At 42.8% G+C, this 12,446-nt stretch overlaps 1 protein-coding gene across 10 annotated transcripts; it reads right to left on the minus strand.

Moving 5' to 3' along the window:
* Nucleotides 1-5,536: 5,536 nt before the first annotated feature.
* On the minus strand, nt 5,537-12,122 carry TMEM100 (transmembrane protein 100). Of its 10 annotated transcripts, XR_011423008.1 has the most exons (5): nt 12,108-12,122; nt 11,109-11,188; nt 9,842-10,615; nt 8,207-8,350; nt 5,537-6,769 (listed from the first exon to the last, which is right to left on the minus strand). XR_011423008.1 is itself a non-coding variant. In XM_005597502.3 (3 exons), the coding sequence occupies exon 3, from the start codon at nt 6,702-6,704 to the stop codon at nt 6,300-6,302; it is 405 nt and encodes a 134-aa protein (XP_005597559.1). In that variant the 5' UTR covers nt 6,705-6,769; nt 8,207-8,304; nt 11,109-11,457; the 3' UTR covers nt 5,537-6,299. The 10 variants fall into 10 exon arrangements, 3 of the variants coding, with proteins under 3 accessions (XP_005597559.1, XP_023508590.1, XP_023508588.1); XR_011423007.1 differs by lacking the exon at nt 9,842-10,615; XR_011423006.1 differs by lacking the exon at nt 12,108-12,122 and having other exon boundaries at nt 11,109-11,490.
* Between the last annotated feature and the right edge of the window lie 324 nt (nt 12,123-12,446).

The raw sequence follows: 12,446 nt of genomic DNA on the forward strand, positions 1-12,446 counted from the left end.
TTACTAGAAGAAGACCTGGCTTCGGATGGCAAATGATTCAGTAATCATCTACATTTTTAGTCCTGGTTTCTCAAAACTGTTGTCTTGCTCTTTAGTTTAAGCTGAGACTCTTGACTCTGTGTTGCTCAGCTTCTGCTTGGGACGTTATTCTTGAATCAGGTCTTGAAAGGTTACCGTGTACCACGGAGTGTGCCTGTGTACCAGGCATAGCGGTTAAGTGAATGGGTTCTGGAGTTTGAACTCAGACCCTACTCTTTGCTAGCTGTGTGATCTCAACAGTTGGCTTAATCTGTGACTCAATTTTCTCATCTGTAAAATGGAGATGATAATAGTACCTACTTCATTGGGTTCTTATGAGGATCAAATGAGATCACCCAAGCAAAGCCCAGAACACAAAGTTTGGGGCATCCTGAGTGCTTCATCAGTGCTGTTGTTAGCATTTTGAGCTAGACTGCCCATCTCTAGTCTGGCTTCCTGGTCTCCAGAGTTACCTCTTGTTCCTTTGCTTCTTCAAAGCCCAAATCGAAGTCTTAATTTTCCACTCGAATCTCTTCTCCCTCTCTAGCCCACTCTGCCCTATTACTGCCCAAGTTCTGGTGCTGCACCCCCTTTCTTAAGTTATCCTTTAAAAGCAAGCGTTAGACCCACCAGCATGACTAAAATGGAAAATATAAAAAATCCATGAGAATGTAATGCATCCAGAACTCTCATATAGTACAGGTAGGAGAAGAAATTGACTCAACGATTTTTGAAAACTGTCTGGCAGCAAAGCTGGACACTTACCTATCCTTAGCACAGGAATTCCCCTCCTAGGTCTGAACTCAACAGAAATGTGTACGATTGCACCCGAGATGTTGGAGAAGACATTTCACAATAGCACAATATTAGCTATCTATTGCTGACTAACAAATGACTCTACAACTTAGCAACTTAGAACAACAAACATTTACTATCTCACAGTTTCTGTGGGTGAGGAATCCATGACTTAGCTGGGGGAAGTTCCAATTTATCTATTAGGCACAGTGTGTGCAGTGCCTGGAGCCCACAGTACTTGTCAGTACAATTTTCTTCTTGCAATGAGTGAAATACATCCTTTTGTCCCTGCTTTTCTTTTCTTTGTTTTTTTTTTTTTAGTGGAAGAAAGGACCCATGAAGACAAAAGTGCCTCGGGCCCATGAAAATTATATAACGCAGACCTGGCTGAACGGTTCTGACTGAGGCTCTCTAGGGAGGTTTCGATCAAGCTGTGGGCTGGGGACACTGTTGTCAGATGATTCACCGTGGGAGGATCCACTTGCAACTTCGCTCGGTAGTTGCTAGCAGGTCTCGGCTCCTCTCTGGCTGTTGGCTGAGGCCCCAGTTTCTCACCACATGGGTCTCTCCATGGCTGACTGAGTGTCCTCACGGCACAGCAGATGGCTTCTCCCAGAGCAAGTGAGGAAAGAGAGAGAAAGAGAGGAACACAAAAGTGGAAGCCTCAGTGTCTTTACAACCTAATCTTAGAAGTGACGTACCATCATTTCTGCCATATTCTTTCGGTCAAACTAACCAACCTTGAGGTGATGTAGGAGGGGTTTGAACACCAGGAGGCAGTGATCACTGGGGGCCATCTGAGAGGCTGGCTACCACAGAGCTAGTTTTAAAAGTTAGAAACTAGAAACTATCCAAATTCCTATCAACAGTAGAAAGGATAAATAAATTTGGGTGTATTCATATCGTGGAATTCTATGCAGCCATGAGAACGAACCATTTGCCACTATATGCAACAGGGTAGATGTACCGTATGGACATAATATTGCACAGAAGAAGCCGGGCACAGAGAGTACGCCCCTATGATTCCATTTATATAAAGTTAAGAAACAGCCAAAAATTCTCTACACGTTAGGGGGGAGAATGGTCCTTCCACCTTGAAAGATAGTGACTGGAAGTGGATCCAAGGGGGGCTTTTGGAGGCTGGCAATATTTGGTTTCTTAATCCGGGTTTTAGTTCCACAGGTTTGTTTGTGAAATCCGTTGAGCTGTACACTTTTCTCTATGTATATTATACTTCAAAAAGAGGTTTTTGAAAGTAGGTGTTAGAACACCTTTATTGTTTCCCTTTCCTAAAGAAATGTTCTAGAAATGACATCAGTTATGGCTGAGCATAAATCTGGTACAACTGTAATCTCCAGTCAGCGTATTGGTCCCTGCTCTAGGCCTCACTTGCTGTGCGACCTTGATTGAACAAATCATTTACCCTCTCTGAACTGTAATTTGCTCCTCTGCAGAGCTGGGTGGACACTTGCACTGCTAACCTCAAAGTGTGGTGGACGATATCGGGTCACATCAGGTTCAGTGGAGTCCTGTTGTACACAAGATTAAGTACTAAATTCAGAGAGTCATGTCAAAATCAAGCAGAAACAAATTAGCCTTGAAAATTCCTTAGATAAGCCTTAAATCACTGGGATGCCCTTGGAAACTCAAAAGCCAGGCACCAGGAATTTAACTTATTTTATTTCTCTTTAGATGTCTGCCCTGGTCTTGCCTTCTGTGGGGCAGCCTAGGATAAGATTGGCTTGAATGGCAGTGGGAATACAAAAAGGATTTCTCATTCTCCTGAGCTCTTTTTTGGTGAGGGCACCTAACTGAATTTCCATATTAAATATAGTTTTACAATGACTCCAATGTATGTGAAAGCACGGAAAATTATAACAATATTAAAGAAATGTTAATTATCTTCTTCTTTGGAACAGCTGCTATCCTCAGATTATTTTGGGTCTAGAAAGCCTTTGTGGATAATGTCAAGGTTAAATGAATGACTGATTGAAGCCATTTAACTAAAACAGGGGGCTGCTTGATGCTCAACAGCATGTTGGGACAATAAATAGAGAAAGATGCTGAAGTCAACATTGGATGTTATTATAAACAGCAATTTTGCAATTATGTAGTACTTTATAGTTTACAAAATCTAAGTCATCTCTTAAAAATTCACCTTATTTTAAAGAGGAAGCTTAACTTCCAAGATCACTTGACTAGTTTAATAGGAGAGCTGGGATTCATAACCAGAACTTCCAAGTTCAAAACCTTAGTATTTCCCAAGAGACCAAGATCTCTCTCTCTCTCTCTCATTCTCTCAGGGGTGATGTGGTGCAGAGAGGCATGTTTGGGGATTGGTGACCTGGCTCTCCTGGGCTTATCCTCTGGCCTCAGCCCTCTGCACGATCCACTTGACCTTGACTGTCTTCTCTACACAAGACTCCCAGATTAACCAAGATAGGGAGGTGGGAAGAACAGAGTTCCCTGAGGGGCCGTGGTTCTCGCCTTCGCAGAGACCTGCTGCACAGGGTGAGGTTAAAAGTTGTTCCTATGCATTCTGGGTTGTGTGGGGTTTAGGGAAAATCCTGCCGGGTGATATAGCTGGTTTCTGACACTCCAGGATGGGGCCAGGTTGTCTTTTTAATACATATATGCTTGCATCTTGCTTATGCATGCATGTAACATCTGCTTATCACTAAGTAATAAAACCAGCTGTAAAGACTAACCTTGCCCAAGAAAGATGAGATGAGATATGTTATGAGATACTGTAATATAACTCAAGTCTGGGTTTATTCTCCTCATGGGAGTTGGGATTCACAGGGCTTAGGGCTATTTCTGTGCCTTATAGCTTTGCAGGGGTGTATACCCTTTAACGTGACTGAAGGTTTCCTAGACAGGGCAAGGCCTTCCTGTACTTACTAGAAAAATCCAGAAATAGCCATCATGAAATGGCTCAGGGAGGAGGGTAGGCTGTGTTCAATGAAGAATCTCCTCTGACTCCTCACATTAGGGAGATATTGCTATCTCCAGATGTGATCCCATTTCAGTCACTACAGTTTAATCATTCCATAGTGTTTCTTTTGGGACTCAGGTAGCAGCATGAGGCCCCCTGGCGGCCTGAAATAATTCAGGAGTTTACTTTTCAAGCATTTCGAAGGGCAGGTGTGGCTGGAGAAATACAAGGGTAATAAACACTCTCCTAGACCTGGTTCGTACAGTAGAGACAGGGCGGGGTAGGATAACCTGTGTTGGAAGAATTGAGAACTAAAGTATGTTCTTTTAAGAGGTTAAAACAAATGGACTGCAATTCTGGATAAACCACTCTCTTTCTGAGTTTTCATTCTTTAGTTCATTTAGCAAACACTGATTAAGTACCTACTTGTGCAGGAAATTTTATTAGGCATCACATGGGGGTTAAAAAAAGTAAGAAACATTATGCACTTCCAAGGAGATTTAGAAGAAGATAAAACATTTATGCCACCAACATGGTAGATGAAAGGTGCCAAGAAAGAATAAATAAGTAAATACTCTTGAAGGAGTAGTTACTTCCCAATAAAAGGGAAAGCTTCTAAGAGGAGGTCGCATTTAAGCTGGGGCTTTAATAATGAGAAGCAGGATTTGGATATTTTGAGCTGGAGAGGGAAAGGATGACGTTAGGAAGGAGGGAAAACAGAAGTTCGAACACACGTGGAGGCAGGAAATCTAATGTCTGGTCCGGGAATGGTGAATTGTCTGGTTTGGCTAACTCATGAATTTGCGGGTTGGTGGGAGAGTGAAAGCTGGATACATCTGTTTGGATCAGGCCGTGGAGAACCTTGAACACTTGCCTAGGAAATTTCTTCATTAAGTAATGAGGAGCTTTTGAAGACGTCTGAGCAGAAAAGAGGCGTGCCAAAGCACAAGACTCCCTCCCATTGAAATAAACACAAGGCCACACACTTGCATTTCTTCCAGAAGAGTGTTGATCCCCATGTGTTTAAGGCAATTGTGGTGTGCTCTACCATAATCAACAACTCCAAACTTTCATCCTCTGACCATCAAAGGCCAGAGAAACTAGGCCATGAAGACATCTCTCCTCCACAAAACCACTTGAGCACCAGGGAGCAGTCAGCGCCAGAGGGCTCCGGCCATATTTAATTCAATTCCTTGATGGCATGCCTTTCACGGAAAGTGCTATGCTGTGCTTGTTTTGTTTTGCTTTGTTTTCCAAGGTTTAAGAAAGGCTTCATGTCTAACTATCTTCCCACTCTAGTTTAACCTGGTTTAAACAACATGGACCAGGGATATTTCTGGCTGAAGTTACAGGATGTAACTGTGTGTAGAATAGCTCAATATCCACAGAATTCAAGCAGTAATCTTATTTGCATTATATTGGGACTAACTCAGTTAAGCCCCCTGAGAATCGACACAATGCCTGGCATATGGCTGGTGCTCAAAAATATGTTAAGCAAATATTTAACAACTGATTCCATAAACATGTAACACACATTATAAAATTCCTGACCCCAGGCATTGATATCCTACATGTAATGGCATAGAAATCTTTTAGAAAATAGGAAACATAATTAATATTATGTTTAAGAAGTCATGAAAGAAATGATGTGATAAAAAAATAAAACTCTTCTAGTTACGTTAGGAAGAAGTAACATGCCCGTTTGAGAGAAATACAATTGAGACGTAGTACATGAGGGAAGACGGGCCATTTGGAAATGCAATAAAGATAACTACAATAGAAACAAAGTTTTAAGAAGTTTCAGCAGCAATGAGTATTTATTATTTTTAATGAAATGTACATTAAACTTTTATATAAAAGTCATCAAAAGTGCTATATTGGGTTACTTTAATATTAATTTAACCCCCCCGTGTCATCTAGTAGCTACATCTTTTACCTTTTTTTTTTTACTTCTGACACATCATTACAATCATCTAAAACTGTCCAATGTTAAAACATAAAAAATATTAGTTTACTCTTCAAGAAAAAGTACCACCAGTGATGAATTACTGAAAGTGAAAAAACAGATGCCACAGAACCAGCTTATTGGGAAAAAAAAATTATCACAGAATTTCATAGAAGTATGCAAAGTCCAAGGCCATTTAGACTCTTGGCAGAACATTTTTATGATACAGCATCTTAAAAGTGTGGGTTCTTTCGGAGGCAGGTCGGTGGTGTGCAGAACTGTCTGATTATTTTCTCAGCTACTTTTCAAGGTGAACCAAATGTTGCCTAAAGCTGCGCACCTCCCATGACCCCAAAAATGTTTAATGTAGAGAAAAAGCTGATTTTTCAGCCTTAAAAATAGCCCTTAGAGTTAAGTTTGTCATTGAAGAAGACACAAGTTGTTCCCCACAAAAGAGAACTCCCTCTACCCGCCCATCGTCCATCCGCCCTCACTCCTCTAGCCCACTGTGATGCCAAGTCCATTCTCTCCCACCCGTTCTGGGTGCACTGGACACAGTGTGAGCAGGTTTTTCAGGCCACATATCCCGTTTGGTCTCATTCAGTCCTAAGCAAACAAGCTTCTCTGATTTGCCACAAGAGCCGTCTGACTCTCCCTTCTCTTGGCTTTCTTGCTCCTCTGTCTCACCTTCCAGCACAAGGCGCTGGAGGCTAACAAAAAAAGTCCTGATGACAGAAGGACCAGGCCTAAGATGGAGATGATGGAGCCGTGGGAATTGAAGCTGTAAGCCACAGCAGTGACCACTATCCCAGCGATGAGGACCACCACGGCGAAGGGGATGATGCAGCGGTAACAGGAAAGCTCAGCACCCCCCGTAGCTGCCGTCAGCTGAATCTCACTGACCAGGGGGACCATGGTGACTATCACTTCACCGTTGGGGCTCTTCTCCATTGTCACTGGCTTGGGAGACTTTGGGGTTCCCAGGATCTCCTTTATTGGCTCTTCAGTCATTTTTACAGCAGCGTCTCCTAGCTGGTTTCACACACTAAACCTAGGGGGTCTCACCAGGGTGGAAGCTGTGGAAGAGAAGACAGGAGATGTCAGCTAAATGCATCAGAGTGAGCTGGGGAAACACCACTGTGGCCTTTTCTGGGAGGCATGGATGCATGTGAAAATGAACTATAATTTTTTTCTCTAATTGTTTGCATTTCTAATTCTCTTTGCATTGGGCAAAAAGCAAGATAAGGCAGATAATCATAAAGAAAGGGAAGATATAAAAAGCAGGAAGCACTTTACAGTGTTTAATATACCCTGGTGGTCTACAAATATTTTACAAGCCTTTCCGTCTTGTCTATTGCTTCTCTTTGCTCTAAACACACAGAAAACCCTCTATCCTAATCCAGAGACAGCCTCATTCAAGAGGAGAATCCATTATAAACAATACTTTGAACAGTTCGTTCCACAACTCATAGCAACTTAGACTCTGCCAATGTTTCCGGGCATAACATGCATTCTTTCCAAACTGTCACCCATTCGCTGCCCACCAAATCAATGTCAAGACCAGCAGCCAGCGTGCAAATGATGTCCTTCTACAGCAACTTGACAGTCAACAAGTCGTTATTGCGTAACTATTGAACAAAGCCTAACACGTATCCTGGGGCCACAGTAGGGGTGCAGTTCAGCAAAACTTCAGTGATGATAAAGCTAGGATTTGTGACCTAAAATGTGACACTATCCTCTGATCCATTTGAAAAAAGAAAAATAAAATTCAACAATTTTGTAGGATATAATTTTGTGCTTCTAACATTAAAGTTCAACTGTTAGAGTGATTAGCTTTTCATTCACAAATCTTCCTTTAAACTCAACAAAAGAATTTTGATATTATGTGTACTATAACACGCTTAAAAAACAAGCATGCTAGATTTTCAGTAAAGTTCCACAAGTTCGTTTAGCCCTTGTGTACAAAACTTGCTGCCATGCACTTTCTAAATATTTCGAACCTGAACATTTCAGGACAAAATCTGAGACTGTCAATCAAAAACATCTGCTTGAAATCCTGTCTATGAGAAATCAGTGGATACTCTTGTCTGCTTCTCAGACATGTTAAATCACTCTCTTTTGTCCTCGAGAAGCCATCTATCTGCTAAAGAGTTGAGTAGCTGAAGTTACTAAAAGCCATTCAAGGAAGACACTTGAGACTATTCAATGAGATTAATGCTTGAAACATATTAAGCATCCACTGAAAACACATTCAACCCCAAATCAAACCTCAGAGGTCCTTCCCTGCCCTGGGAGGTCCAAATATCCCTCCCTGTGTAATAAAGCTAAATATTAGAGCTGCCTGTTTGCATGTAATTTTGTCACCAAATTAAGCACTGCTGTCCAATGAGACCCTAAATCCTGGCTAGGCCAGTAAAAGGACATTTGAGATTACATCTGAAAGAAAAATCTTCACCCCAAAGCTGAGATTTAAGCTAACCTGAAAATGAAGGCCTGCCTCCCAAACTACTTACGCGTCCCTTGGAGAGAAGCAATCCATTACCAGGGAAACCACTCCGCTTGGGAGGGAAGAAACGCTTGAGCTTCTTCGGTCAACTTCTGGGAAAAGAGCCTGTAACAGCACGTTTGTCAATAAAATGACAGGACAGGGCTCTCCCCTGGGGAAAAGAAAAGCTATAAAAATACTGTACTAGATGGTTGGTTTTAGATCCTGGAGCTCTTTCTTTCACCCTACCTCTGTTTCTAAATGACGCCTGTCTTTCCCTCTCTCTCTTTTTATTTCCTCCCCCTCCGGATTGCCCCTCCCTGCCATTTTTTTTTTTTTTTCCTCTCTGTTCTTTTCCTTGCCAGCAGATTCCGACTTTTGGCTTCCCCTAACTCTGCTCAGTGACATGATAAGTCAGAATCATTCTAGAGTCCCCAGAGACAGAAGCCAGCTTTGACTTTTATTTCTCTTGCAGCATGGACTCAGCATACTGCTTTGCATTACTCATTTTTTCCCCGGCCAACCTCCAGATTTTCCTCCCGCCCATGAGGCATTTTCATAAGAAAATCCCCGAGTCAGCGTTGCAGACCCAGCTGAGGGGACAGAGCCGAAGGGACAGACACGTTAGGGCAGCAGGAACAGCTGTGAAGTCATCGGGCAGCTGAATTCAGCCTCTCAGCCAGCAAAAATCCATGTTCCTAGGTTTCCCCAGGATTCTTTCTTTATACGTGTGTGTGTTAGCCATCTGAAGCTTAAAACCCACCTCGTTTGATGTTAATTCATTTAGGAACCAGGATGGGAGGTACAAATGTTGTGGTAAAGGGGGAAAACAAGTCATCTTGGTTTAAACACAATTACTTACTACTTGTGTTGGGAGGTAACTTTGGCAATGCTGAAATTATCATCATCATCACCACTGTCATTTACAGAGCACCTACTACGGGCACGGCACATGCAATGTGTATGCATTAACATTAATTCTCACTACTTTATAAATGAGTTTATAAATAGTTTACAAATGTGGCTCAGAGAGGTTAAGTAACGTGACAAAGGTCACACAGAAAGAAAGAAACTCCTGTTTCGAACCCCAGTCTTCAATGGGCAAATAAATCACGTGGGGAGCTAGTTAAATGTCGATTCTGATTCAGCAGGTCAGTAACAAGGTCCTGGCTGATGTCAGTCTATTGCTCCTTGGCCCACTTTAATGAGCAAGGTATTTTAAACATTCAAACCTATATGGCTTGACACATTTTGCCCTCAAACAATAAAATTAAAAGTCTATTTCCCACCCCCTCCCCCCAAAGGGCCATATAGGTTTATACTTTCTTATAGACAAGCTATTTGAAAATTTAAAGCCCCAAATAGTCTTTTTGAGGCAAAAAGTGAGATAATACTGGGTGACTATTATAAGCTCACTCCTACACTTCTGTAGCTAAAAGTTATCCACCCTCTAGTTTTAAATCTATACAAATTTTAATGACTTCTTTTTAATTGATACAGTGAATCTACAAATCTAAATAAAATCGCGGAAGAGACTGGTCTTCCTTCTCTCTCTTGGGTCCTTAGATTTCTCTAAGTGCTGGCAGAGGGCCCGGGTGTCCTCAAGCATCTTGCCTCTGTTCTAAGACAGCTCACTCTTTCCAGCCTCCTCTAATAACAATACCTTAATGATTTTGTTGCAAATGCAGAGGGACCAGACGTCCTTTTTTCTAGAATGGAAGCCTGAGACAGTGCTTCTTCATTTTAAAAAATAAAGTTGAAAAGTCCCTGAGGCCTGGCTGAGTTGGGGGAGCCCAGCCCGCTGAGGTCCGTGTGTACCTGGAGAGCCTCGGCGGCCACCATCCTCACGCATAAAGGGACAGAGTCATCATTCAGGAAGAATGCTGTCACTTGGCATTGAAAATAAGGGATACTTAGAACCAGGGCATTTCAGCCCTTGCCAACACCGCCCTGGGAAGATGCGGATGTTGAGGGCTACTGCCCACAGATATTGGAGGTTCTTGAGAAGCTCCTTCAAAGTGCAACGGTCCTCCCTCCTGCGAACTGTGGCCTTTGGCAGGCAATTCTTCTCTACTTCCTAGCACGGGCTGCTTTCTCCCCAAGTAGTCCAATAACTCCACTGAAACTCTGAATGTCGCTCCGTCCTGTTGAAGATTATTTTCCCCCATCACCAAAGTCAAAGGTACATGGATCAAACTTATTCCAGAGAGAAGCCAGAGGCGCCTATTCTCTCCAGCGAGAGCCCTGGGCTGCGTCTCTGAGGAGGGACAGAGAGCGCACCCGGGCGCCGGGAGCGTGCGTGGGCAGGTCTGTCATTATTTCTCCTCAGATAAAGCTTTCTCCAGGCTTCAGGTGTTGCGTGCACCCTAATTCTTCTTCAGAGGGTGTGCATCTGCCTACACACACGGATGCACAACTCCAGCCTCTGAGTAGACCACTGATGATTTGTGTTGGTAAATACAAAGAAGTAGAAAGATTTGGGATAAAGAAGAAATAGTATCCAAAGAATAGATACCTATCATTATACCCACCCACATACGCAGTTGTAACTGACTTTTACCTCTTCAAATTGAAATTCAAAGAGAATTCCTAGTGATCAACGCCCGGTGTCTTTGAATGGTTTTTCCTTCTTCCACTCTATGCCTATAAGATGTTAAATACCCCTGGGAATTCCTTCAGTGACACCTGCCCCCAAAGGCGAATCTCATCCTCAAGGCGACCTTCTTTCTGCAAGCCTTCTTTCTGAAGGGAGGGGAAATCTTTCTGATTCTTTTTAAAACACAGGGCTCCAGGAGATTCCTTTACGTTTCGAAAACTTTTCAGAAAGCTTCCAATGCACGAATTAAATCTATACCCCCTGTACCCACCCCTCCGAAGGCATTCAGCATTTCTCTCGCAGATCTTTCAAAAAGCAAAGCAAAGATTCTTACCTTTCCCAGCCAGAATCGGACTGAGACAGCTGCCAGCCCCAGCCAACGACGACCCAGAAAGGGGGATGCAAATCACCGCACTAGGGACCGTAAACAAAGTTCGCAACAAGGCTTAAACACAATTAAGGGACCGGAGAAAAACTGGTGAGAGAAAAATCCCTTAAAGGCGGCTGTATTTTGCTCTAGGTTTCCCTTGAAGACAATGTAATCCACGTTTTTAAAAAGGGAAGCAAGTTTGAAAAGAATGTCCTCCTTTGTTTTTCTCTCCTTACATCCTCATTCTGGCTTTCATTTTCAAGCTTTTCCCTAACCAAAGCCCCATCCTGATCCTATCCCTCTGTAATACTGTGAACCTGCAGAAAAGATTTTGTAATCCTTGTTCTAGACTTCTAGGTGGGTGTGGAGTTCGGAAAGTCTGTGGGGGTGGAGAGTAGGACGGTTAACTAATATCTTTCGCTGTAACATGCAAGTAAGAGGAGGAAAGGTTGAAAAGGATTAATGGTGAAATTGCATTTGGTGCTTTTGTGTGGACCCTCTCCTTAAAGTCAGAGGAGTGGTCTTATCAACGCTCTTCATCAGAGGATGGCAAGACACCATGGAAATGATGGTGGACTGGAAAATCACATCTCTGATGAACTGAGGCAACCTTTCACAAAAGGCATCATAAACAGCCAAGCCAGGAACACTTACTGTTCCAGAGACAGTTCCCTCAAATTTGAAAAAACTCATTTGACTTAGAAACAAGACCAGAAACAAAGTTACTTAGGTGAGGGATACAGAAGCACAGGAAGGCAGGGAAGATGGTGAATGCTGCGACAAAGAGGAGATTTTGCCCATTTCCCTCCAATAGAAGCCAAGGGTTCAGGCTCTAGGTCGGAAAGGGGGGCATTTTGATTTCGCCATTGAGTATATGCTGTTGAAACCCTGGGAATTTCTCCTTTGGGAACAGATAAACTTTGCATTTGTGAAGAGCACCCCCTTGTGCATTCAATTACTCACCCCTATTTACTTTGTCTGCTTTTGCTTGGTGTGGTTGAGCTGGCTAATTGCCAGCAGCCCTGAAGATGCCAGTTCCTCCCGGCCCTCCGTCCAATCACCACATGCCTTTGATGTTGGTCATCAACCCGTCTAATTGGATTCTGTGAGATTCAGGAAGCTGGCCAGTTTTTCTCCTGTCCAATGCTTCTTTTAAGGGTGTGTCTGCATTTATGTTCTGAAATTATGGACGATTTGGAAAGTGATCTGAGCTTGTGTGTTCATTTTGGATAACAGGTCATATTATTATTGCTCCTCTCCCCCCATTCCCAGGCACTTGTCTTTGAGGTCTAAGATCTGATG

Source organism: Equus caballus, chromosome 11 (assembly GCF_041296265.1).
Source record: "Equus caballus isolate H_3958 breed thoroughbred chromosome 11, TB-T2T, whole genome shotgun sequence".
Lineage (NCBI taxonomy): Eukaryota > Metazoa > Chordata > Mammalia > Perissodactyla > Equidae > Equus > Equus caballus.

Coding starts and splice junctions, on each gene's coding strand:
- TMEM100 (XM_005597502.3), bottom strand. CDS start 6,704: ATGACTGAAGAGCCAATAAAGGAGATCCTGGGAACCCCAAAGTCTCCC.